The sequence below is a fragment of the Dermacentor albipictus genome, chromosome 2 (assembly GCF_038994185.2).
Source record: "Dermacentor albipictus isolate Rhodes 1998 colony chromosome 2, USDA_Dalb.pri_finalv2, whole genome shotgun sequence".
NCBI lineage: Eukaryota > Metazoa > Arthropoda > Arachnida > Ixodida > Ixodidae > Dermacentor > Dermacentor albipictus.
Window position 1 is genome coordinate 42,531,793 of NC_091822.1, and position 26,494 is coordinate 42,558,286.

At 45.6% G+C, this 26,494-nt stretch overlaps 1 protein-coding gene and 1 pseudogene across 1 annotated transcript in view; both read right to left on the bottom strand.

Annotated features, from left to right (window-relative positions):
• Positions 1 to 375: 375 nt before the first annotated feature.
• Positions 376 to 26,494, bottom strand: part of LOC135912783 (3-oxoacyl-[acyl-carrier-protein] reductase FabG-like) — a 70,743-nt gene continuing 44,624 nt past the window's right edge. Inside the window, exons 2-9 of the mRNA XM_070533228.1 lie at positions 19,158 to 19,297; positions 14,695 to 14,787; positions 13,286 to 13,424; positions 10,812 to 10,852; positions 10,009 to 10,078; positions 5,703 to 5,739; positions 3,612 to 3,675; positions 376 to 620 (exon numbers count right to left, since the gene is read on the bottom strand). Coding sequence (XP_070389329.1) covers positions 429 to 620; positions 3,612 to 3,675; positions 5,703 to 5,739; positions 10,009 to 10,078; positions 10,812 to 10,852; positions 13,286 to 13,424; positions 14,695 to 14,787; positions 19,158 to 19,297 — 776 coding nt within the window. The 3' untranslated portion in view covers positions 376 to 428. The remainder of the gene's footprint in view (positions 621 to 3,611; positions 3,676 to 5,702; positions 5,740 to 10,008; positions 10,079 to 10,811; positions 10,853 to 13,285; positions 13,425 to 14,694; positions 14,788 to 19,157; positions 19,298 to 26,494) is intronic.
• On the bottom strand, positions 16,642 to 16,821 carry LOC135912800 (U2 spliceosomal RNA; annotated as a pseudogene).

The window sequence follows — 26,494 nt, forward strand, 5'->3', positions numbered from 1 at the left end:
CGTAAAAAGATATAGAGATAAAAGAAAAAGAGATAACTTTTGAACTGCCACTGTTTATTTCGCCATGGAATAACTGAAGCAAAAACATAGGATGGGCTGGTTTTGCTCGATTTTGAAAGGTTAGCATAGCAGCTTGCTTTAGTACACTAGTTGGTGAGTCAGTTGGCTTGTATTTATCAAAAATAAACCTGAATGCCTTTCTCTGGACACCCACCAATCTGTGAACAAGTTCGTTACTGAAAGCAAATCAACGAATGTTAGCCTAACTCAAGGAGTGATTGAAAAATCATGCGATATGCCAACAGCTTTGTGCCGAGTGACGTCAGGGGAAGGCGTCCTCTAAGGAAGAAAAGTCTCGGTTTAGTGCAGTCAATTTTGTATTTTCAACATGCGTATATATATGTAGACAATTCAACTGTCTAATGCTTTCACTGTTTCAATCGGTCTGGTGGCGTAATGTCCAGAGGCGTCATGAGCAGATGCCCACCATCCACCGGCAAGGCATGCCCTGTGATGAAAGATGCCTCGTCTGAGGCCAGGAATGCAATGGCACACGCTACTTCATCCATGGTCCCAAGACGACCCAGGAGGTGGGCGTGAGCCATAGCCTTGCTCTGGCGCTAAGCAATTGGAAAAGCAGTATTATTAGTATCAGCGTTAGATATTGGCAGCGTAAATGAAGAGAAATCGCTCAAAAGTTCTCAAGCACACATTTTTTCCACAGAACAACGAGAAAAGGTCAGCGTCAACGGTGCTTTAGTATTCAAATTTATGGAAAGAAAACCCAGCCAAAATGATTCGGACTGACTAACAAAATTAGAGGCAAGCAGTCTCAACCTGACTAACTGAATGATGAACCAGTAAGCTCCAAGGGTCACGTACGTGTAAGGAATCAAGAGCTCGTTAATACCGATGGAATCTTAGACCGAGACAGGCTTCGTACAAATCTTCCTTACACTATCACGCTATGACATGCGTCAGGGTCGAAATGTTCAACAGTACGCATTAAAATTGTTCAACCGAATGCAATGGTACTGTAACTATGACATTAACCGCTGTGGCTTCATACACCACATACCTTTTTAGCGTTTCTTTGGCCTCCAGCCGCATTGAAACGTAGGAGCGAATATTATTGAAGCCTTTATTCTTAATAGTGTAGAGGAAATGTACTATTCAGGCTCAATTGCATCATGCTGGTTGGTTTATAACTAACCTAGACTTAGAAGGAACTTTTTAAGGAACGCATATTGACTCCTCTGAATTACCTCTGTGACCCAGATAATCATGGTGACGGATGAACTATAATGGCGTCTCTTTAAAATGAGGAGATGACAAATAATTACCCAATGTGCTTGATATTGTGTCTCTTCGTTAAAGCTTCTCAGACTCTACGGTAAAGATATATATGCCTGTCATGAGCCCAGCACCCTCTGGTTCATGTTTTTTTTTCACTGGTTCTCTCAACGACTCTTGTTTATTTTGATCGCTGGCCAGCTGATGTTCGCATCAGCATTGCATTTCAGCGCTTCTGGTAGGTGAACGTTCCCTACTTTTCTGGATGGGCGAATATTGTGTCATTCCAGTACAATGTGCTGAGTCCTCTCCAGATTTTTCCTGCACAAGCATCTGCTTCTTCCCAGTGGTGCACAGCCAACACCCCGTTTTCACGGAACTGTATTTTTCAGGAAGGTCGGTTTTTTTTTTGGGGGGGGGGGAATTCCCATGCTGGTTCAATCAATGGCGACCGTCCTAGTAATGACATTTCCAATTAAGATGTCTTTTTCAGCACTCAGGCACGGTGACCGGGCTTAAAATGTAGTCTGCGCAACTATAGGTTGGGTTGGGTCTTTCATTGGATTTAGGGCAATCTGTGCGTGAAGTATGTCTTTGGTCCTTGGCAATGTTTTTTTACTGGGTGAGCGTACACACACACACACACACACACACACACACACACACACACATATATATATATATATATATATATATATATATATATATATATATATACACTTTTCAAAGTTGCCCCCGTCCCCTCAGCAATATCTGGTGTGGACTTTTGGATCCTGCTCTTACGCAAATTTGCCCCTGTATGTGTTGTCCTATAATAGGCAGGCAGCTAGGGCATCGAATATTAGGCACTACCCTTTGTTTCTTTGTACAAAGTCCTTTTAAACATTTCTTTCTTGCCGTATATATAATTCCACAAGGTTTTCGACTTTTTTGTTCGATAAAAAAATATAGAGTCACTGTTCGTTTCGCTTTCTTTTCCATGGCTCCGGGTTTTTGTATTCGCACTTCGAATACTTCTGTTTCGTTGCTGACTTTGGTGACCTCTTTAGCTCTTACAAGTTCCCGCTCTTGATTCGCGTTTGTTTATTCATTTGTGCCTTCCATTTTAATTATTAATATTTCTGAGTCATTCTGATGACCAAAATTCGCTAAATGCTTTTCTAACTTCAGGGGGTGATAACAATTTATTGGTATTCCCTCTGCAACGGCGCAATGACAAACAGTCACTGAGCCTGCAAGAAATAATGAGGTATTCTGTATATGCATTCGCTGTAGCTTTCCTGTGAACATCTGCTTAATCTTTCTTGTTTTCCTCAGAGGTGGTTAACCAAGCACAAAAACATACCGGAGCAAAGATTTTCAACATAATGAGGCATGTGTCTGCTGCAGGAGAAATACAGAGACAACTAAGCACATCCTAATGAAATCCAATGGCATCCACCAAGCAATACCCGTTTGTAACGCCCACCTTCCACAAGCACTCCATTTTATGGCGTATGAAAGCATTACCAGGTCTGCAGTCGAGATAAGCAATAGGTGTTAAGATTGCTGGCGGGGAAAAATTAGGACCGGATAAGATCCGATCCGTTATCGGCATACGCATATCAAGGTTGTAAGGAAGGCAGAAAAGATTAGTGAGGTGTACGCAAAGTGCTCCACTGATACGCATTTGTAGCATACCTGATTAGCCTTTGCAAAGTAGGCGAATATTTCTCCCGCCCAGCCCTAAACTTGATGCCAATCAATCGTCATCATCATCACAACCACCAGCACTGTTGATCCAATAAATCTCATCATCAGCGCCCCAGATAGGAGCGCGGCAGCAGCAGACGGCTCATACGCACCGGTCTGCCACCGGTGCAATGTCGGAGGCTACGAGATCTGGGAAGCCTACGCAAGGGACATCACGCGGACTTCCAGACGGCGTCGCTAGTTGCCACGGCATGCTGAGAAGAAAGGGCGAGAGAAGAGCGCTGCTGCAGTATACACCTCACGCATGACGTTTTTCGGTTGCTCGCCTACTTGGATAGTAATCTTTGGGGGAGTTGTGGACAAATTTTCGCAAGGGTACTAGCCATCGCAGACGCTTCAAGGAAAATTTTCTCTCGTGCGGCATCAGTGGTTCACGTCAGCCTTACGTTATCTCCATATCTCCGAATACGCGTGCGCGTGTACAGTTTTCCTTACAGCATATGCGGTTGTGTTCGCATGTCGGTTTCTACAAAACACGATAGAATGCCTCTGTTCCAGACAACTTCACATGCCAAGACCTGGTAGAAGTCTTTATCCAGCACAAATATAGGCATAATTTTGCTCACCTCAAAATGATCCTCTTTGCTTTCGCCGGGTCTCCTGCCCGTATTAGTAGCAATCACGCCAGGGCTAAAAGGGACATAATTAGTAAAATGAATTTGCCGGAACAAAGTGCCTTGGTGCTGAGAGAAGTTTGTCGAATTGCCACAACATGGCACACGTCGGCTGTGTCGGCTTTCATTTTCTTGTCGGGCCTTTGTGTGCGCGCCTCTTAATCATTTATTCCGAATAGGAGTGCGATAAAAATTGCACAAATCAGAAAATATAAGGAACACGGACCTGTACGGAACTATACGAAACCGTGCCGAAACCATAGCAGTCGCAAGGCACGCCCACACTCCGGCGTGCCAGGTAAGCAGATTGTAAGTTTGCCTCGTACAAACAGCCGTATTTATTTTTTGAGTTGTCACCGAAGTCTATCTGAAAATAATTGTTTGGTTTATGGAAATCACTGATCAGTAGCTCGAATATATTAAAACACCTGAAAGGTAATGAAATCGATCGACACTTGCACACCTGTCTTCAACTTCGTATTGTGTGAATCGGCAAGAAATGAGCCACGAGTGAGATTTCCGGTAAAACTGCGGCACTCAAGAAAAGACGAAACATGGCTCTGAGAATTTAGATATGCATTATTAACCACGAAGGAAAACAACATTTTTATTTCATTGCAGGTTTGCTTTTTTTGTCTAGCACCACAGAAGATCTCGTGCCATCCAGGCATATCAAATGTTTATCGTTTTAACACGAATGTGCGTCAGCACCAAGTGTTGAGAATGAAAAATTTATGGCTTTGGGTGTTCACTCGGTGCACGCTCGTTGAAGGGGAAACAAAGAACTAAGAGGAAAGGAAGGAATCTTGGCCGAGAAAAGTATCTGGTTAGCGCCGCTACTCTGGGGGACGGAAAAGAGGGAAAATAGTTATTTTCACTCTCAGGTAAAAATACTAGTGAAAGAATTCATCTATTTGTTTATATAATTTAGATTACGCTAGCGCCATGCATTCATTTAAAGTTACACTGTAGCTTTGTGCCGCGCTAAACTCTACTAGCGTCACTTCTTGTGGGCACGAGCAACATGAGAGGAGAATAACCATTCTGAGCAGCTGAGAGCGCTGTGGGGACGGTAAATATGGAGATGTCGATAAGTTCCGTACGTATATCCGCTGTTTAAGTCGTTTCAACCTGGCATACACGTACAGAATGTCACCAACAACTCAAAGGTTCGCATGAATCAAAGCTGCAAACCCAAGATTGCATAACATCAAAATAATGTGAATGATAATGATCACGGTAATCACGAAATAACACAGTGTTTGTTACAGAACTCCTTCTCAAGCGCTCCGAAGTACGTGGAAGGGGCATTGTTCCGTGGAATGTGCCTACATCACGCACACAAAATAAATTAGCGGGTCTCTTAATATCTCTCGTATGAAGTGAATGGCGAAAGCATACTCTTCCTCTTCCAATTATTCGCCTCTTTATCTTTGCCTCTTCTCTCTCTCTTCTTGATTGTAGTAATTACTGCTCACTACGAAGCATTTTTATTCATTTGTAATTAATTGTTGTCATTACAAGCCGTCGTTCGACATGTTGGTCATATCATAGCGATTAGTAGTCATCACAAGTCATTTACGTCATTATTAGTCGTTACTAGTTATTACAAAGCATTTTCAGTCATTTAATAGTCGAAAATAGTCATTACAAGTCATTAGTAGTCATTTCGGTCATTACTATTCATTACTAGATATTTAGTATTTTGTAATACATTGCAGTGATTACAAGCCGTCGTTAGACGTGTTTCGGAGTCATTAGCAGTCATTATTGGTCGTTATTAACCTATATCAATCTCTATTATAAGGTTATCATTGACTAGCTGCCACTATCAATCCTGTCTCATTCATTAATCTGTATTCAATGTGTCTTCATATGACGTAATGGCGCTTCGGCGGACACTCGGGCGGTGAGGTCTGCTGACTTGAACATCACCATGAGCCAGAAAGGCTTTCGCCTTAAAAGAAGAGAACACAGTTCCGCTAATTCCACAATGGTGCACATGTTTGTAGAGACATTAAAAGTAGAATTCCATATACTCACTTCACAGAATTCACACGCACTCCATACGGTGCATTTTCTGTAATAGCAAAGTAAGAATTGTCACCACTATTAGAGAACGTTTCAAAAGTGTCTTCATTTTAACTATACCTGAACGGTCCCACAAAGGACATTACACGAGGGGTGGGTACGGGGATATAACAAAATTACAGTCAAAATTGCCTAATACAGGTCAAGTGAATACAAGTCAGTTAGAGAATACAAGGCATCATAAATAATAACGGTTCGGAGCAGCATACACGACAATCCTATGGGTTAACGTCAATGTACGTGAGTTCTTCGACGGCAGATTTGACTGTTGCAAGGTCGGTGACTGTAACAATTTGGCCGTGAAAGTGATTCCAGTCATGCGCAGTACGAATAAAAAATTTGTAGGACGCTTAAGATTCTCCTTTAAGACTGGAACGCGATAGCGGGCAAAGATGAAGACTGCGTCTCATGATTCCTGCCAACTGGAGCGTAGCTAACCATAATGTTTACAGGTGGTGGTGGTAAACATTTATTACTTGAGCCTTTTTACAACATTACTTGTGAGGGTGCTCAGGAGCGCGTAGGGTGTCCGGGAGTTTGTGTGCCTCGGCGACTCTCAGAGCAGGGAAGCGCTGGCCGCGAACGTTATTGCAAAAAGGCGGGCCTTGTGGTAGAAACGCGGCCTCTTGCGTGGGCCGCGATGCCAAGGAGGCCAGTATCAGTTGGAGGTATTGCAAGGAAGCGGGCGCACCGCTGCGTTGCCCCCAATACACCTGCGCGCCAGCGCGCGCAAATGGTGGACGCCGCGGCCGGTCTGTGAATGGTAGAAACGCTAGGAAAGGAGTTTTCGCGTAAAAGTTTGTTTTCTCGTATACTCAAATTACAAACCGAGAGCTATCATATCTGTAGGTTCTGTGTAGGTCGTAGTTTATAATTTTTTCACGTATTTTAGGTTGAGAAATTCAAATATTTCAGTCAATTGCTTGCTTTACATGGAGGGCCTGGGTATTGGTGATTCGAAAATATTTTTGACGAAACCACTTCCGACGCTGAACGCCGGACGCGGGACGCCGACTTTTCTGCGACATGGGCTGCTTAGCGCTAACGCGTTAAAGCGATTGATGAATTGTTCAGGTGGGGAGCACGTGGAGAGACGACGGCGGTGTTTAAATGGGTTTTGCCTGACATATGATGGACGGGAATGATTAGCTAATTTTTAGGCTGTAAACAGTGAAGGAATTTGTGATAAAGATTTAGTCGAGAATTTCTTCGGCGATGAGCCAGGGCGGGTGGATCAAGGTGTGATTTTAGTACTATGATGCTACAGTTGTATGAATGATCACTAAAGATGACTCTAGCAGCTTGGTTCTGGACTACTTCGAGGGTTTTAATTAGGTTTATTTGAAAAGGGTCAAAATATTGCAAATGCCTAATGTAGTTTTGGACGAACTAGTGTTTTGCATGCCATGAGCTTAATAGACGAAGGTGAAAAGCGAAGATTGCAACGCATGTAGCCCAAAACACGGTTTGCAGAGTTAGTAAATTCATTAACATGATTTGTTCAATGAAATTAGTACAGCTTTATTAACGTTGAGAGGCATTTACCATGTTTTACACCACTCTTCTATCTGAAGATGATCGTTCCGGAGGATAGCAATATCGGATTAGTATGTTATACGGCGGTATGGAATACGATCATCGGTGAAGAGGCGCATTTTCGACGACACGCGAATGGGTAAATCGTTACTATGCTATAAAAACAGAAGTGGCCCGAGGGCCATGCCCTGGCGGACACCGGATAAGAATTGTGAGAATGACGATCAAGATGTATTAACATATACCAATTGACGGCGGTCCATTAAGAATGCTTGCATCCAATAAGGAACTGATTGGTGAAGATTTAATCGTGAGAGTTTGAGTAGTAATCGAGCATGAGGTACTCTATCGAATGCCTTTTGAGGTCAAGGCCAAATACATGGACAGGTATATTATTATCAAGGGATGAGTGAATGTCATGCACGAATAAAGCTAACTGTGTCCCGCAGGAATGGACTGAAAAAAGCTCATAGATGATAGAAATTTCACTACGCTAGAAGTTCCGCTACGCTTTATTTGGAGCAGACGCTTGCGATTGAAATAGGGCGGTAATTTTTGCGACAAGACCTAGTACCTTTGTTTAGAAGCTGCGTTTACTCTTTCAACACGCCAGTCAACATATATAGTACCTGTGTTAAGAGATTGGTGAAAACTTTTGGCAAAAATGACGCTGGAATGATGGTTTTTTATTACCTTGAACATGATTGCCTCAATTCCAGTTGGCGGTGAATTTTTTAATGAATCAATCACTTTAAAATTACCAGGCGGGTCAAACGTAATATTATTTATGCTCCCTTGATGAGAGTCCATGGTTCGCCATAAATGTTTTGGATTACACTGTAACATCGAGGGGAGTGTAAAGGAATGGAAACTGTATTTGGTTGCACTTTAAGTGGTAATGCTTCGTTGCAGCGTAATACTTTTCCCATGTTAAGATCCCAAGGAAGTACCTAAGGCTTTAGCTGATCGAAATGCCCGCTTTTTCTTATTTTATATCTTTTCAAACTTGTATTGAACCATGGAGAGCATGCACGCTCAGTTATGTTTATAGTGGGAATATGTAGTTTTATTAAACGCAGCATTTTAGGTTTGAACTTTAATTTGACTCAACAGTCCGTAAGTGAAAACAGATGTAAAACGATCACATAATTTTGCTAGTTCATTACTTATTCTCACGTAGTCGGCATTATTGTAAAGAGTGAGCGCCTTTTTAGCGCTTTTCCTGGTTAGTAGATTGCAAGGGAACGTACTATGGATGAGTACGTGATCGCTAAGGCCTGGTAAGTGTGTGATATCGGAAAAGCTATCGGGATGTGCCAGTAATATAAGATCGAGAGTGTTGGCAGTGTAGGTGATTATCCGTGATAAGCCGAAGCTTAGAAATGCGCTCGCGAACTCGCTAACCAAGTTCTTTCTTGATAATGTAGTTGCTTTATCAGACTGGTCTAGCGAAAGTAAATTAAAATTGCCGAAAATCAGAATGGGCGAACTTGGATAGGCAATGTTAATGATGCACATACCGTCATGAAACAATGAAATAAACGACGAGTCAGTGCTGCATCGACGATACCAGATACTAATTAGTACATGTTGAATATTAGTTCTACAGGATACACAGAACATTTCTAAGGTTGTGGGTAATTCAACGGGAGAGCAAAGTAATTGGTGATGGGCCGTGAGGATAACACCACCCCAACGCAGATTGTTCTTCCTTTCTGTACGAAAGACCGCATAGTTATTGAAGGCTGGTAGTATTTCCGACTTGTTTATTGACGAGTTGGGCCTTGTTTAATTTAACAGAACTACGTTAGAACTAGATGAACGGCTTATTTTTTTTTTTACCTCAAGGGCCCCGCAATGCACATTACATGAGGGGTGCGTACAGGGGATATAACATAATAACAGTAAAAATTGGGGAATTTAGTGAAAAAAGCATAATAAATAGAATAATCATAGTGTCATAATAATAGCGCCGTTAATAGTAATAATAATAATAATAATAATAATAATAATTGTAAAAATAATAATAAGGATGCTTTATTATTTTCTAAGGAATCGTGCTTCCACACCATGTACTTTACGAAGACAAAAGTAATTGATACATTGTACACCCACATAAATCATTTATATATTGCATCATCAATTGCAGGCTGAATGTAGGAAGCGCAAGCATTATGGCTCAAAATAATGAGAGAGAAAAGAACGAGGCATCAAGAAGCCGCGTCAAAGCGCATGCTGCAGAAGAAAGAATAGTTTCCAGAATTTCAGTGAATGAACTATAGTGCTATGAAATAAGGCAAAGCAACGCAAAATGAAACAGTGTGAATCGTTTTAGTCATGAAATTACAACAATTTTCTTGAATACGTATTGACATGAATACTTTCGGAATAAATTGCTGCTACGCTGATTTGCATCGCATAATAAATTTGATTCAGCGATTGTCCGTGAGTGGTGGCATGTTAACGAGGGTTAAAGAAATAAATCCTGCTCAGCACGTCCACTAATTGAGATTGGCTCTACCTTTCAACTTGTTGTTGCCGGACAGTGTATCAAGTTATCGATAAGTGAGACCACCAGAAACAAAGGTATAAGGTGGATTCGATGTAACAATGCGCGTACAAATTATTCATTTTCATGACAATGTTCTCACACAGCTCACTACTTTAAAACGGATCCATTAAGGTGATAGAAAAGCCACGCCAACTTCGGTGGGACACTCACCAAGGGCCGCACATTTGGTTAACTGATCCAGGCCAGCCTTGCTGATGCTGTAAAACATCCCACCGTGAGCCTGTTGCGGCGAATGCGACGAAAACGATTGTGATTCGCGGGACGTCCTACAGAAAGTCACTTCAGTAAGGCGGTTGGGTTTATGTGAGTTTAAACAGTACAGGCAGATAAGAATGAGCAAGCACGTAAGTCAATTCGAAGCTATTTCTTAACAAAAAATCTGCGAGGAACAACATAAAAAAAGATTAACTAATTCAGGTTGACATTTATGGAGAGACCTTCAGCAAGTAACTCAACATTGAAACGCCTGCTTCTCTGTTTCTTCTCTTGATTACGCATCTACAATAGGAATTTTAGAAAAGTCCCAGCAGCGATAACGTATATTTTAGTGCCAGAAGTATGTTTATGCGCTGACACAGTTTCCTCGAGCTTTTAAATTTTACAAAGTGTCGTGTTATGCCACGTGTGGGCAGTAAGATGATCATCTAATATTTATTCTTAGGTGGTTAACAAACCTAGCTGAAACAGTGATTTACTGTAAACGTGGCGAACGCTCGTGCAGTGCTTCATTAGGACACTGACAATAGTAGCGCATTTTCTAATTGCTCATTTACTCCTTAAGTTAGCAGAAGTCACTATATGCGTGTCAGCTACCTCGACTGTGTGTTCTATAATAAAATTAGGCGAAAATTGTCCCTGATATTATAAAGGGCGGTGGTCTCTCTTGGGTGTTCTACACCGTCGATCACTCATTCAATCAATTCATCAGCTGTACGTGTAACCTAACCACTTACCGCCCTCAGCGACACTACGCTGGACACGTTGACAACGTTACCTGCGAGCAAATAATTTAAATCCAGAGTTAACATGATATTCATTCCGACAGGAGATGGAGAAGAAACAGGAAAATCTGAGAAGCCATGCAGACAGCGCTAATACGGCAGATATGAAGACAAATCAGTAGCAAAAAGCGTTTGAAAGAAAACAAGTGTCAAAGCAAACATTGTATTTTGAGACGTTGGCTTGTGTGAGATGTATTTCATTCCAGGAAAGGCAGAGAGTTCGGGCTGAGATTCTATGCACTGAACGCTTTCTCGGCCCTGGCAGACGAGGAGAAAGGGAAGACAAGATGGCATGAGTGATGGATACAACATATTAGGGAGGTATTCGATCATCTCCCAGCGCTGCTAATGGCGTAATTTGGCAACCTAGTTGTGTGAACTTGAAAATACTTACCAAGCATTCAGCTTCATGGAATAATCGATTTGATTGGAATATGAGCGCTGTGCTTAAGCCAGAGCAAGCACTCACATGATTATAGCCTAGAAGCTCCCAAGATTGCCCTAACCTAACCTTTTCATAAGTGCATTTCTTGAACTTCGCCGGAACTGAAAACTCTGAGACTTAGGTGTTTACTGCAAATTCCACCGTCAGAATGGTGAGAGGCGGAAGCTTCGCGTTGCGTCCATCGCGTAATGGCGAGAGAACATAACATTTCACAGCAAGTTGTCCATAATAAATGTTTTGATAACAACAATTAGCATAGGACTTCACGCACATAAAGTACATATAGACATCTAACTTAGGAGTACGCAGGTAGGAGTTTCTTCTTGTTTTTTTTCTGTACCATGAAGGTGGCATAATGTAGGTGCGTACTTGTAGAATCACAGTGTCGCGTAACGTGCGAAAGCCATACTTGCGGTAATCATCGGGGAGATGTGCTTATTACCACTGTTCCATATGAAAACTGCTTATGCCGTGTCTTGGCAGCATTTCCCAGCGGGATAATTTGGTTCTCATCGACAAGGTGAAAATCGTCATGGGAATTGTGGCAAACCAATGAGCCAGCGCTCAATGCAGAAACGAATGATCGAATGTGTAGTCTCAATTTCGAAACTTAGGCGGCTCACGTCAAACGTAGTGCTGACAAAGCGGCATCTACATTTCACAATGCTCTCATGCAAGGCATCGTTCCACCGGTGACGCTTGTAATGGTGTGCACGCGGTGCACGCCATTTTGTGCGTTGGTTTTCGCATTGGGCGCAACGGTGCTTGGTTCTGAGTGCTGGTGCAGTGTGCTTGGTTCACGCTACACGCGCTTCATTCGAGGCCAATCGACTCTACCAGTCGCATGAACGACAAGTTGAATATCGGCTCTGTATACCATGATGTGGACGCTTTTTAACTGCTATTCAAAACAAACATTGAAGATTGGCTACTGATTCGTGCATCCCTTTGAAAGGCGGAGGGTAATTCTGGTCGACGTAATGACCACAAATACCAGTGAAATACGGAATGCTCCATCTACGGCATTCGCACATATGAACGCAGAATGTTCTAACGCGTTTCTTTTACTGAACAAAGAGAGAATATGAAAAGAATTACACAAGCATGTTGAACACATGCATGTTCGCCAGAAAAATGTCCAGCAGGTCTATACTGTCTACAACGGTGAAAGTGGGTAGGGCATATGAAAAGCTGATTAAGAGGTGATGACACGGCTTCCTGTAGAAGAGCAAAAGTAGAGGCGAGTTAACGCTAATTACAGCGTTTAGCTTCAATGGGTCCTCTATAGATGAGATGACACAACCTCCAACACTAGGCAGGCGAGGACACCGCGCATACAAGGGCACATGTGATCTCTGCTCTTGTAGCCTTGGTAGCCGGCGCAGGTTAACCTCCAGATATGCCGTGTGTGGCAGCGCCATGTACCGCAGAGCTAGGACTTCCGTGCTCAAATGCCGCGTTCCTCTCTCTTCGCACGCACTCAAGCACTTCCCTCCTCCCCCCCCCCCCAGCTTTGGCGCACAACATTGGGCGAGCGAGGGGTCTTCATCCTTCTCTGCTCACCCTCTCATGCTTTCCTTCGCACCTACAACAAAAGGCGCCGCGGTGATTGATTGGTCATGATCACACTTGGATTTTATGCAGAACATTCCGCCAACGGTTGCGGCGACGCCGACGAAGGAATTTCTCCTAGAGTTTCCCTTGTAGTTGCTATTGCAGTTAAAAATAAGAAATGCCACAACTTTTCTCACCTTTGTGCGCCAGCATCAGTCGATTTTTGTGTTCTTGTCTCTATGATCATTTATGAAAATAGCTTATCTTACGGCACCAGAAGCAGGGGGCAATGTACGTATTTCAATGTAATGTGAATGCAAAGCACTATGACATGATTTTAGTCTATTAAGGCGATTAACACTTCTTCATTACTTGCTGCCACTTGAGAAAAATACCTGAGAATAGAAATTTTGGTAAGTTAGCATACCTTTAACCTGCCGTAAGTATGGCAAGGCGTATCTTAATACTTGTATGGGGCCTCGCAAATTGACGTTCATCAGCTGGTCATAGTTGTCAAGCGAAGGGCTGTCCGTCGATCCTTCCAAGTAAATGCCGGCGTTATTCACCTGGGCAAGTAAGCGCATTCAATCTTATGCACAGAGATGCAAACAGGTACACAGTTCTATGAACCCACCTCCTAGCGAGTAGCGAAAAATCTGTAGACGACGCGCAAACGTTACAAATTAGATGCGTTAGCTGAACCATATATTTCCAATTTTACTGTGGGATTTGCTTTTCAGTAGCGCTGCATTAGCCAAATTTAAGACCACAAGGGAACAATAAAATTGAGCATACATCTAAGAACGCACTAATATTTCGACCGCAAGTTATCCTTGCTGTTCAATGCCGATGTATCCCATTTGTGAAATGCTAGGTTTAGCGGCACCACGTCAAAAAACAAGAAACAAAAACTGTGCTCTGCGTGTGTGTGTACTTCTTGTTTATATTTTCCTTTTTATTGTAGCTTGAGTAACTAGTTTTGGAGTTTCGTATAGCGAGAACTATCGCAGCATACCTTCCTATTTTTCTATTCCTAACAATTTTTTCAAAATTCATACGCAATTCAGAAGTAAATACGAGTGAACAGCGTTAGTTTTACGCCGCACCACTTTGAAGTCTGATGTTTAATACGCGTGCGGTGTGTGTGTGTGTGTGTGTGTGTGTGTGTGTGTGTGTGTGTGTGTGTGTGTGTGTGTGTGTGTGTGTGTGTGTGTGTGTGTGTGTGTGTGCGCGCGCGCGTGTGTGTGTGTGTGTGTGTGTGTGTGTGTGTGTGTGTGTGCGCGCGCGCCTCTACCACGTCAGTGGCTTCCCAAACACTTTTTTCCACTATGGCCGTCCTAATGCTAACGCATAAAAATCGCTGGTGTCGGCACTCTCCGACATATGCTGCATTACACTTAGCACGCAACACGAGCACGCAGAGAGTTCCAACCAGTGATTTTGTACTTGCTTCCCACAGATCTTCCTGGCACGGGCCTATCGCTGTCGTAGGGCCTGCGCGTCCTGTTATACGGTCATTTCGCGAACTTCTACAAATATTGTACAGGTATTTAGAATTTTAACGCGTACGTTGTAGGCCTCTCAACACTCTGTTCGTAAAGTCTACAAGGCTTCTGAAAATATTCACTTCGATACGTCTCCTCTGCCAAGAGCAATTTTTATAAATCATCATCTTTGCGTCACTGGCCGGGAGTATGCAAGACGCGAGCGAAAGTACGTGACTGCGTACCTGCTCACGCTGCTGCGTGAACATGCCAGATAATATTGCACCTTATGATGACGGGTGGCGAAACCAACACGTAATTGCCCTGACACTATAAACGTAATCCAACTTACGAGAATGTCGATTCGACCGAACTTCTGTATGGTCTTCTGAACAACAGCTGCCACATCGTCTTCATGCAACACGTCCCCTGTTGTCACCAGAACCTAATAAACAGTCCATCGGTCAGAACAAGAAATAATACGTTATTTGCAAAGCGCTCAGTCAAGCATTTTGTCTAGTCGTGAAATAGTAAAACCTGTGGGGATTGAGGTATGCCTCGGGGCCTTATTGCGGGCATCAACCTGCTCTGCCGTCCCTACGCCTCACCCTTTCCACTCGTGACGATTGTCTATGATGGCCTTGCCAGGAACCGGTTCCCGATGGTGGCACTTCGTAGGCCAGACCGTGGCGGCCACAGCGTTATGGCGGCGTGGATGACGCGCTGGGTGGAGCATTGGGTACGTACACGTTTTTATGCGAAGCATACTAGCCGCACAACCACGCTTTTCCTTGCTGCGCCGCGCACGGCCGCGTAGCTACCATTGAGGGTATGAGCCATTGATCATTGCTGCGCGTCTCATATGTGGGTCTATTCTCTTTTAGGTTTGCTATGTTTGGTATTAAGTTGCTTTTATTATGCGTAGCATACTAGCCGCACAACCACGCTCTTCCTTGCTGCGCCGCGCGCGGCCGCGTAGCTACCCTATGACGTCATAACAGCTGCAAAAGCGGAGGCTCAACTCGTGCGCTCGCTTGCGGCCGCGTAGCTACACAGCCGGGTCTCAGCTCGTGCGTTCTCCTGCATGTGTTGTTTCTTCGTCTAGCCGAACCAAATAAAGCCAAGCGACAGCAGTTCACCAGGCTAAACAGTGGTTCAACAAGTAAAATAAAGGCTAGTATGCTTCGCATCCTGGGCTTAACCTTAACTAAGCCACAGCCATTTTTGGACTCGTCACCCAGCCCCTTTGTTAGGGCCTCGGATTTGAGCTCTCCTACGGTTCCTTTGCATCTACAGCGAACGCGTTCCTTGTGTTTATCCTTCTTCCGAGTGCTAGTAACGTGTGCTCCTGCTGCACCGAGCCGCACTTATTAGAGGCCCAAGCCGACGGAGATTGTCAGAGCTCTCGCGAGTGTGCCCATTGGTTAGCTCGCGAGGAAGCAGCATACCCGGGGGTTGGGGGGGGGGGGCTTTTTCTTGTGGCGTGTTGTGGGAAGCCATCTTCCCGCAGCGACCTGCTAGTGGCGCCCCTTTCTGCATTTTTCGCCCTTGGCGCAGGGGGCCTTTGATTCCCGCGCCGGTGGTCCGGAACCGCAGGTTTGCAAAGTGTGGGATGTCGCCGACGACAACAAAATTGTCAGTCGCTTTAGTTCTCTACGCGATTTGAATGCGAAGACAGTATGACACCACAACTCTACCTGAATCCTCCTAAATCCACGTAGTTCTTATATTTTACCAGCCTTAATTCACGTAATTCCACCTTGCTGTAAATTTTACGAAATATAATGTATTTTATTCCATCATAATCCACGTTATTCCACATTATTCCAATTTTATCCACCTGGCTCTGATTAGTACCAACCGTAATCCACTTTATCCCGCATTATTCTACTTAATACACTTCCATACACCTCACTCTAGTTAGTATCAACGTTGGTCCAGCCTAATCCACTTTAATTTACCATGCTCTAATTTATAACCTTGCTCTAATTTGTACTAACCTTAGTCCACGTTGAACCACTTATTACAGCTTGATTCACTTTATTTCACCTACCCTCTATATTACTACGTTCTTAGTCAAGCTCTGCATAACGTCCTCGGTTGAAGCGTTATCCTCTCGGTTCAGCCCAGACCCCCAGCATATAAGCGTTCTTACAGGAACAGACCCATAAGACTTCCTATGGTTTCGAGGAATCCTTTATTCAATTTCGATGTCTCATTTATAAGTTGTAAGACTGCCTGATTTATTACAGCGAAGCTGCATATGGTTATTTCCAGCGATTTGATGTCCGTAGACCAAAAACCATGCGACCATCTCGAACATAGTGCAATACCAGGCCGGTGCGCGGCTGAGGTGAAGCAGGCTTCAAGCGCTCCGCCAACTTGGAAAAATAAGTTTAATAGCTTAGGTCCAAATGCAACCCGTATTAGACATTAAGCTGACAAGAAAGGATAATACATTTTGACCCACGTCGACCATGTCCACTTCCGCACCGCCCTCTCTTTGTCCGCGTTCCAAGCGCGTGCACATCTCATTTCTTTTCCTTCCGCTCTCCCGTGGTTGCGGTTCCGTCTAAACGCCACGCGTGTATAGTTTCATCCGGCGCCTCAGGGTGGTGGTCCCGTCGTCGAAGCGAATGTATTCAAAAATCACAGTAAATGAGTCCGTACGTATGTTCAAAATTCGTTGGCACCTCTGTATCGTATGCTAAAAAGCTTCGCTGATCATCCACATTCACAGAGTGAAATGGCTCATGATTTTTACAGCGAAGCTGTTTATGCGGACCCTGTGCCGGCGTTGTCGGACTTCGCTAAAAGGGAGCCACGTGACCTAGCGGGCGAAGCAAATACGAGCTCAACCGGTGGAAAGGGGTTCGAGTGACCCCGTTCGCCCGGTCAGAATGCTCTCTTATACGCGAATCTTATGCGGTGGTCACACCGTGCAGCTTCGCCGATCCAACCTGATGGACATCGATTGAATTTATCGATGATTGATTATATCCCGCCGCAAAAGAAACAAATGTTATGCTGGCGGTTTGCGGCCAGCGAACAGTGTCCAGCGATTGAAACGTGACACAAAAAGCGCGTGGCTGCCAGTACTTCTTGCTGGTGCAAGAAGTGCTGGCAGCTACGTCAATCGTCAAGCTAATCCAACCAATCCTCAAAACGATTGTGGCACCCGCATCTCCAGTGGTGGGCCTCGCGCCCAATATACGGATATTTGGATTAGTGGTTCCCATATTCCATCTCAGTTACAACTAAGGGAAGACCACGTGTTGTGCGTACTCCCGATGAAGAGGCTGCCTACCGCGAGCGCCACCGAAGGTTGGCTCCTGGACAGGCTCGTCGCTCTAAGGCCGACCCCGAGTTGCGCGCCAGAGATGCCGAGTTCAAAATGGCAGCGCCGGGAAGCCGATCCTGAAGTGCGCGCCCGAAACGCGGAAACACATCGGCAGCGTCGGAAGGTGAAAGAATGGTGAAATAAAGTATTTAAAATATTGACTGGTTGCGAAGATTCACTTGCATGGTATAACACTCGGTGTAACTAACACAGGATCGCCGTTCGACCATGTTCACGGATTGGAAGGGGCGGTGACTTTTTCCAGTGTGCGCGTCGCGCGTTTTCTTCGTCGATGTAAAATGAAAAGAACCCTCTATAGAACACTTAATACGTCCCTACCAACGGTTTGCACCAGCCGGAAAGCAAAATACGGTAGGTTACCGCGGCATGGGCTTCGTGTGCTCTTTTGTTAAACTCAGCGTCACAAGCTATCGCTGCCAGCCTAGCTGTTGGTGACACTCTCGGGTAACCCGGTAAAATACGAACGGTAGGAAGTATGTGTTCAAGCTATAACTCTCTTGTACTATGCAATCATGTTTTGTGAGTAGCTGTTACGCAATTTTCGGACCTTGTAGGGTTTTTTTGGCGTCTATGCGAGAAAATTGATTTCTGGGCCAAATAAAGGCGTTAGCTGTGTACTACAATAGTTATGATGAAAGAAACCTTGGCATAAAAAATCACGATTATAAGCCATCGCGTCCACTCTTAGATTTAATAATGAACTCTTTGGAAGACTCTATGCTTTGTTCTGTAATATATTATGCCAACGTACAGCAGCACTTCTAATGCCATATTTAGTAGATCTATTAGAAACTTTCTCAACATTAAGTTCTCACGAAAAACGGTGACGCACTCCCTGGGAAAAAGAGTCGCAGTTTTGCCCGTAAGGTGAAGCATTGATTACGATACCAAATTGGTAGACGAAGTAAGGATAGTAGTTTTATCGGCCGTAAAAACTTGTAAATATTCGCTCACTCACTAAATCAACAAGCATGGTGTGACGCGCACACAAGCAAACATGAATCCATCTCACACGATGAGCGCAGGAACTTGCTGTCAGAACGCTGGATTGAGGAAGCGCGGCAGAAGAATCGAGCGAATTGACTTTCATGCGGGTTGTCGTTTCATCGGGAACTAAGCGGTGAGAACACAGCCCAAACGAAGCTGTCAGCCCTCGGGGCGCCTAGATGCCTGGACTCTGTCGCTTTCAAGATAGAGACCGCAGGGACGCCCCATACGCAGCAGCCGCCAAAGTAGATCGCTCCCACCACTCCTCCTCGCATTGCTCCCTTGCGGGCGCGAGGTTGAGGTGCCATCGTCAACTTACCCTTGCACGCTTTTACTCGCGCATGCGACGATTTTATTGGCCTTGGACCTTTCACGGAACCTCACGACGATGCCAACGGTGATGGTAGAAATGCACAAAGAGAGTGCGTATGATTGCTATAACAATTAAAAGCTGCAAAACATCTCACTTTTTCTTCTGGCGCTCCTTTGGCATGGCATTCTTGGGCGACTCTTTGAAGTTCTGTCAAATTTCTAGCCGTCAGCGACAACCAAGACCCTAGGGAGGCGAAGTGCAGTGCAGTTGCTTCTCCAATTCCCGACGATGCGCCTGCATGTCAACACAGCACGAGTTTCTGTGAAATGTTGCTTAGTAGTAGCAGTATCAGCACTATCGTTTAACCTACATGCAGGGAGGGAAGGTGCAGATAATAAGGGTGCTGCATGGCAACCCACACATCAGATTATCACGAAGTGAGCCCCGTTCCTTGATACGGTGAGACCTCATGCACGGTGTACTCGTCATTCATGGCTGAAGCACTGGATTCTTCAAGGGCATTCCAAATTTTACAGATACACTACCGCTAGGTGAGCATTGCGGGAGAAGAACTATGGTGTTTCAATAGGACAGTCATCGAAACGCCGCTATGAGAATCTCGACGAACGCATTGCCGAAATCCTGTGATCGCACAGTAGTTCCAATATTCTTGACACTGAACAAACTCCTCATTTGCGGCCGGTGCCTGAGCTGAAAGAGAGAGAGCAAATGATAAATGAAAGGTAAAGAGGCTAACCAGGACTGAGCCCGGTTGGCTACCCTATACTGGGGAAAGGGAAAAGGGGACGGAAAAATTAAAAGGAGAAGAGAAAGTCCACTGGGGATATCGTTCGGTCACTCAGTCCGGATCACAGACGCTCACTCAATCCTGTAGCTTTCAAATATCGCAGCAGCACTTTTGTGGCCTTTTGTAGCTGCGATGTGCGATGCCATGGTCCCAAGATCTTCATGGTGAACGGTTTTCAATCTAACTGATTGAGAGCTGTGCAGAGATCTTGTCTTTCATATTCAAAAGATGCTAAAAAATGCAAATCAAATCTTTGAGAACTTCAGAGCGTGCAAGCACAGGTACTACGTGTTTGCCTAGGCCTTCCGCGGAGCGCCTCAACAGCAGGAACCATTATAATGGCTCAAGACCATCCGATCACGACTTACATTAGCATCGACACGCTTAGGGCCCATGTTCGTCATGTTGCACGGATGCAATCAAGCTCTCTTGCCAGCCTGCCAGAACGACGACCGCAGGCGTCCTTCTCCAACGAGGTCAGCATCTATCGTGCCTCCCTACCATCGGGCTTCACACCCTCAGCACGTTCAACCTCAGCTTTGTGGTGTTTAAAACAACCTCAAGTGTGTCTTACGGTTCCAGGGATAAGAAAGAAGACAGACGTGCCTACCTTGTCCTGGAAGAAAGCAGCCCTGGATTGTTTGCAGACTTTCTACTTTGACCGAATCCACATATACACGGATGGCTCTTCCACCCAGACCAGCTCCACCCGCGCAGTGGTTATATCATCACGATCACTAAGTATCCAATACAAGATTTCTCACTTGACAACATCGACCGGTTGGGAGCTTGTTTCCCTCCCTGGTGCTGTTGATTATATTATGAACCAACCGGCTAATCAGTGGGCAATATTCTGCGATTCGAAGGCGGCCTTACAATGTCTTCTGTCATCTCTTCGTCGCGGGTCCTGTGAACAACTCGTGTCGAAAATACGAGAAACGCACCATCACATGACCGCTAATGGGCACGACGTCATGTTTCAGTGGCCGCCTGGCCATTGCGGTATCTCCGGCGACAACCTCGCTGACGAAGCTGCTCGGAAAGCACACGAAAGAGCAACCCTTGTTTCTATACCTTTATCGCGTACTGACGCAGCCCAACACTTAGGCAAGCTAGCGCACCTTATGACATTGGAGAAGTGGCACACACCTGAATTCACTCAACATCGATTGCATTCCCTCGATCCATCTATGCAACTGTGGCTGTTACCAGGGCTTCCGCGTAATGGAGAAACAATGCTTTGCCACTTACGCTTGGGCGTCGCATTCACGAATGCATATACGTTTTTGATTGGAGTGATTGATAGCGCCGAGTGCGATGCCTGCCTTGTCGAGGAAACTATGGAACATCTACGCTGCCTGAGCATTTTAACTCAATACTCTATAGGAGTATTCTATAGGTGTTCGCATCGAAAAAAACCATCTTTGTGGCATTCTGAATTTTGCATCAGATGGAGCGTGCTTCTCTTATGCGTCGGCGAAAAAGCGTTTGTCACACGCTTTTCTTGGACAAATAACTTGGAACACCCAAGAAATAAGGTTATTGTGCATGGTTCATTTATCGCGAATAGCGCAACAAAAAGAAACGAAAACAATTCACCGACGATTGATTCTAGGATGGCAGTGAAAAATGACGCCAGAGCAAGGGTGTGTGGTGAAGCCGCGCGTGTGTTGCGTGTGGTCGATGTCGCGAGTGAAAGTCGGTGTTTGGTGATAAAGTGGTTTCCGGCCCACATGGGCAGTGATGTGTCGGGTCGCGGCAACGCTAACGACAACGAGACGTCGAACGCGGCGGCGCGAGGACTAACCAACCGTGCCACTGCTACTACAGCCGACCCGTCGTGATGGTGGGAAACCAAGGACAAAATGACTTCCTACAATGAAATTGTGAAATGGTACCGACTAGAGCGAAGGACTATGCCGCCACCTCATCCGGGCTTGACCCGTAAGGAGGCGGTTTTATACCGACAACTTCAAACGGGGTCGGTATTCACCCCGGTGCTGATGAGGCACGTGTGTCCAAGTGTTTATGAAAGTGATCTGTGTTGTGTGTGCCGAAAAGAAAGAGCCACTGCAGCTCACATCCTTTGGGACTGTGCTAAAAATCCACATGAAGCTGCAACAATAACAACGATCCCGCCGCGGCTCGAGGCCGCAACGAGGTCCTATGACCAAGACGTCCAAACCCAGGCCGTCCAGCAGATCTTGGCGGCCCTCGAAAGGCAACGACCGAGCGAAACCGGAGGGAAGCTGCCACCCGAAAAGAGGGGCAGGCGTGGTCGACCAATGGGAATAGTGCGGCCGCGGCCGAAGTAGAGGCGCCACACGCCGCGAAGACGTCATGGCCGCGTCACGGTAACGCCTCCCTAACAGGGGAAGGCGAACCGTTCTGCAGGCGTTCACAACAAAGTTTCGTCGCTCACTCACTCACCGACGATTGCGAGACTCGCTAATGATAGTTTTGATCGGACTTGTTCAGGAATTTTGAATTCGGACTACTTTGGGCCGAAAATTTGACCCTAAACGACAGAATCCTCTCGGCGGCGGCGCTGAACCTCGACTGAGGCAGCTAGTTTAGCCGCTGGACAGACGACGCACTACCACCAGTCACGTCGCTCACTGTTCAGCAAAACAAGGAAAACTGGCTGACAACATTTTGTAACACTATTTGTGACACTGTTTTGGCTGACTATATTGTAATGCTAGTGATAGAGAAGAACTACACAGTGTGGAAACTCTGAGTTACAAATTTAGCTCTTTATTTATTGGGCGAACCGTCGAGGACAAAAATAGCGGTGAGCAGAGTCGGCGACCATCACAAATCTGATCTATTGGTCAAGCGCATCGGATCTTATAAATGACTTGTCGCGGGTTCCAGTTTAATTACTTGTACCCGCGCAGCTTGAAGAAAGTACTAAATAATTCGCGTCGCGCGCGCAGTTATAATAAAAAATCGCAAACCATAGCGATGGAAACAAACGCGAACGAGGCCAAGCCAGGCAAAGGAAACAAGCTCGAACGAGCGCTGACGCGAGCAGAGCATATTAGGAAACTACCGATCAGGTGGGTCTGCAAGACGCCACTTTCATTTTTCATTGGAGCTGCAGCTCTGATTGGTCTCTGCGGTTCGTGGCTCTCGTGTTTCGTTTCTCGCTGCGCGTTCGCTCTTTCAACTTTCGCGGTGCTCGTTCGCTTGGTTACGAAACCGCCAATGACGCTCGCTGCAGGAACGGGCGTCTAAAGGTACGTCCTCGCTTGCGGAAATAAGGGCTCGCAAGACGCTTTTGCGGCAAGAATTATCTGCCGCGCGACGATGGGTCCGGAACCCATTTTTCCGCCAATAACAGGCGGTGAGGTTAATGAATGCTCTCGCTGGCGAGCCCGACCGGCGAGCGTGTCGTGTCCCAACAGGCGGGGACGAACAACGACTAACACGCGCGGAATTTCTCGCGGGCTCCCGAGGCATGCTGAGAGAGGACGAGAACACTCACCTGCTCGCCGCTCTACGAGACCGGGAACGCGCACTGGTGTCGCCTTCGGAATGTGGCGCACGCTATATTGCGCAAGTGAGGACAAACATTAAGAGTTGCGCTTTCATATTACGTGATAGATTTTTGTGACCGCTGTGAACCACAACTTACATACAGCAAATGAGATGAAGGCGGCACCCGGTACTTTATGTGCTATAAACTCGCAGTGTTTTCCCCGGAGGAGGCGGTTTCAGTTTTTCTGAAACTTTATCGCAGTGCTTTTATATATACCACCTCCACCACGTGCATAAGTTGAGTCTTTGTAGCTACTGTGTTCTTGCGCGCCATTATCTTTAGGATTTGGATGGATGGATGGATGGAATAACTTGAATAAACGTTCCTCGAGCTACGGGGCGCAAGGTCCCATAGAGCGGGCTATTCCCACGTTGGGACCAGGAGTTGTAACTCCCTGGCCGCATCGTGGGCTCGCTGGACGGCCCAGAGCTGCTCCGCCAGGTCCGTGCTGCGTGATGCTTCTTGTAGCCTGGCGGAGTCTTGATCCTTGTTTGCGTGGGTCCGATCACACGGCCAGAGCAAGTGATGTACATCTAGTGTACTATGGAAATTTTCGCAATAAGATGTTTTGTATAGGTAAGGCATGTAGTGATGTAGTCTGTTCTGCGTGGGGTACGTGCTTGTTTGAAGCATTCTGAGCGTGAGGGCTTGAGGCCTGGTGAGCTTATTGTGAGGTGTGCTGGATATTCTATGGTCTAGATAAAAGTGCTTTGTGATCTAGTTATATGTGGAAGGAAGGTCCCCATTCTCGCTGGGATGGTCACGACGAGAATAGGTGGCGTCACGGAGGGTTAGGTCTCGTGCGCTCCTGTGAGCCGTCTCATTGAGATTGCGAGGGGCGTCCTTGATATCTCCGAGGTTTGCCGGGAACCAACAGATGGTGTGATGCTGCTGCGGTGTGGATCTATTGAATATTTGTAGTGCTTGGCTTGCAACTGCTCCTTTCTGAAAGGCTTTGACGACCGAGCGTGAATCGCTGTAGACGTGGGTGGTGGTTGGGTCTGTGAGCGCGAGTGCGATGGCGCGTGATGGCTGCGTAGGATTTGTGGCATCTGCCACAGCAGAGGCGGCATTTTGTCGAGCCAGCGTTAAGCGTATCCATTATTATAAAGGTAGTGATTGCAGGCGCTGTGTCTCTTGCTACTGGGCATTGAAGCCTTTTATATATGTGGAAGTCTTTCAAATTGCGAACATTTGATGTGTCCTGTTCGTTCGTGTTAGCTCGAGCGACACCGCTACCAAGTGCTGATATGTTCACTTGCGGCGATAGCTCCGTGGCGACTGCACTGCAAAGCACTAGGTCATGCGTTTGTTCCCTCAGCCGCATTTTGATGATGGTAGAATGAAAAATGATTTTGTACAGTCTATTACGTTGTTGGAAAACCGGGTTTGTTGGTATAGAGTCATGCCTGCAACTACGCGACTAGACCAAGGCTATGAAAAATGAATAGACCCCAAATGGGCGCTGAAATGAAAACGGTTGAAGAAAATTATTTAACCAATGCGATGATGCTTTCTTGAGCACTAATTCTTTCAGCATGATGCACGCTGATAGTCGAGAAGTAATAATTATTTAACTAGCATTGGTTAAGTAACTTCTAGTTACTGGTTTGTAACTGTTAACGTCAACGTTGCATGATGAATATTGGAGGAGAATGCCGCCGGAGGCAAAATATATTTCCGTGGATTCAAAAAGTGCGATGTGTCTTTATGTATTTAAATGAAATATTACAGCAGAGCTGATGCCACGGATGATTGTCGGTAGTAATGCAAATAGCATTTGTGCAATGCAAATACAGACCAGATACCTGATGTCACATTTATTTAATACGTGTAGCGATAATTGTGTGAGTTTTGTGGCCAGGGCTATATGACACATACTCCGATATTGTCCCATTCTGCTATTCCACTCGCTTGCCGACATCGCCCATAAGCATGGCCGCATGACGACGACTACATGAAGCCAACGCAGTGACGACGGTATGTCGAATAAAAATATCGATGAAGTGACAAAGGCGGAATAACGACGATGCCATGAAGAAAAGATGTCGATTATTATATTTTGCGATCGGTAAGTACAAAAGCGTGACAACAACAATATGAGAGCAATGAGACAACGATGACTCTATGACCATCATGGCGCGACGGCGACAGTATGACAAGAACCGGAGAAACAAACTGGAATGACGAAGATCGCCCGACGATGGCAGAATGACTAGGACATTATTACAACAATATTACAGACAGTATGATAGCATCTGTCGAACGACGACGGGTTGACAACGGCAGAATGATCAGGACAGCATGAATACGATGGCATGAGGAAGAAAAAAGACGTCGATGGCTGGACGAAGGCAGTATGACAAGGACCAAATGACGACAATGGTTGATGTTACTGACGTGATGACCTTGGTGAAACAACCAATTGACAGCGATAAAAAATTAAAACGGTATGACGACGATGGCTCCCGACAATGGCATGATGAGAATCGTATCTCGAACTTACAGTGACAACAATTTAAGGACCAAGACGGCATCATGCCGATAGTAAGAGAAATATAACATGACGACAACAATATGTCGACCACGCAAAGACGATGATGGTGGGACAACTTCATGAGTACATTGGGATGACGATGAGTGTGTGATGACAATGACTGTCACAGAACTTACACCTCGCTCGCCGATCCGGCTGCCAGGCCCAAGCCGACGGAGCACAGGGGTCTGATTTACGCTTCGCCCCGGCCTACAGGCGAGAGGTTTTGTACAACATTTACTTATTCCGGGTTGGTCAGCCCGAGCAAGCTGCTCGGGTATCGGTGCGTCGGCAATCACGCAGAAACCCGTTGAAGGGGGATAACAAAGCATTTAATCATACACAAAACTGATCAAGGACAATAAGGAAACAATAGAGAGAGAGCAAATGATAAAGGAAAGGTAGGGAGGTTAACCAGGACTGAGCCCGGTTGGCTACCCTACACTGGGGAAAGGGAAAAGTGGACGGAAAGATTAAAAGAAGAAGAGGAAGTCCACTGGGAATATCGTTCTGTCATTCACTCCGGATCACAGACGCTGACTCAGTCCAGCAGCTCTCAAATATCGCAGCAGAGCTTTTGTGGCCTTTTGTAGCTGCGATATG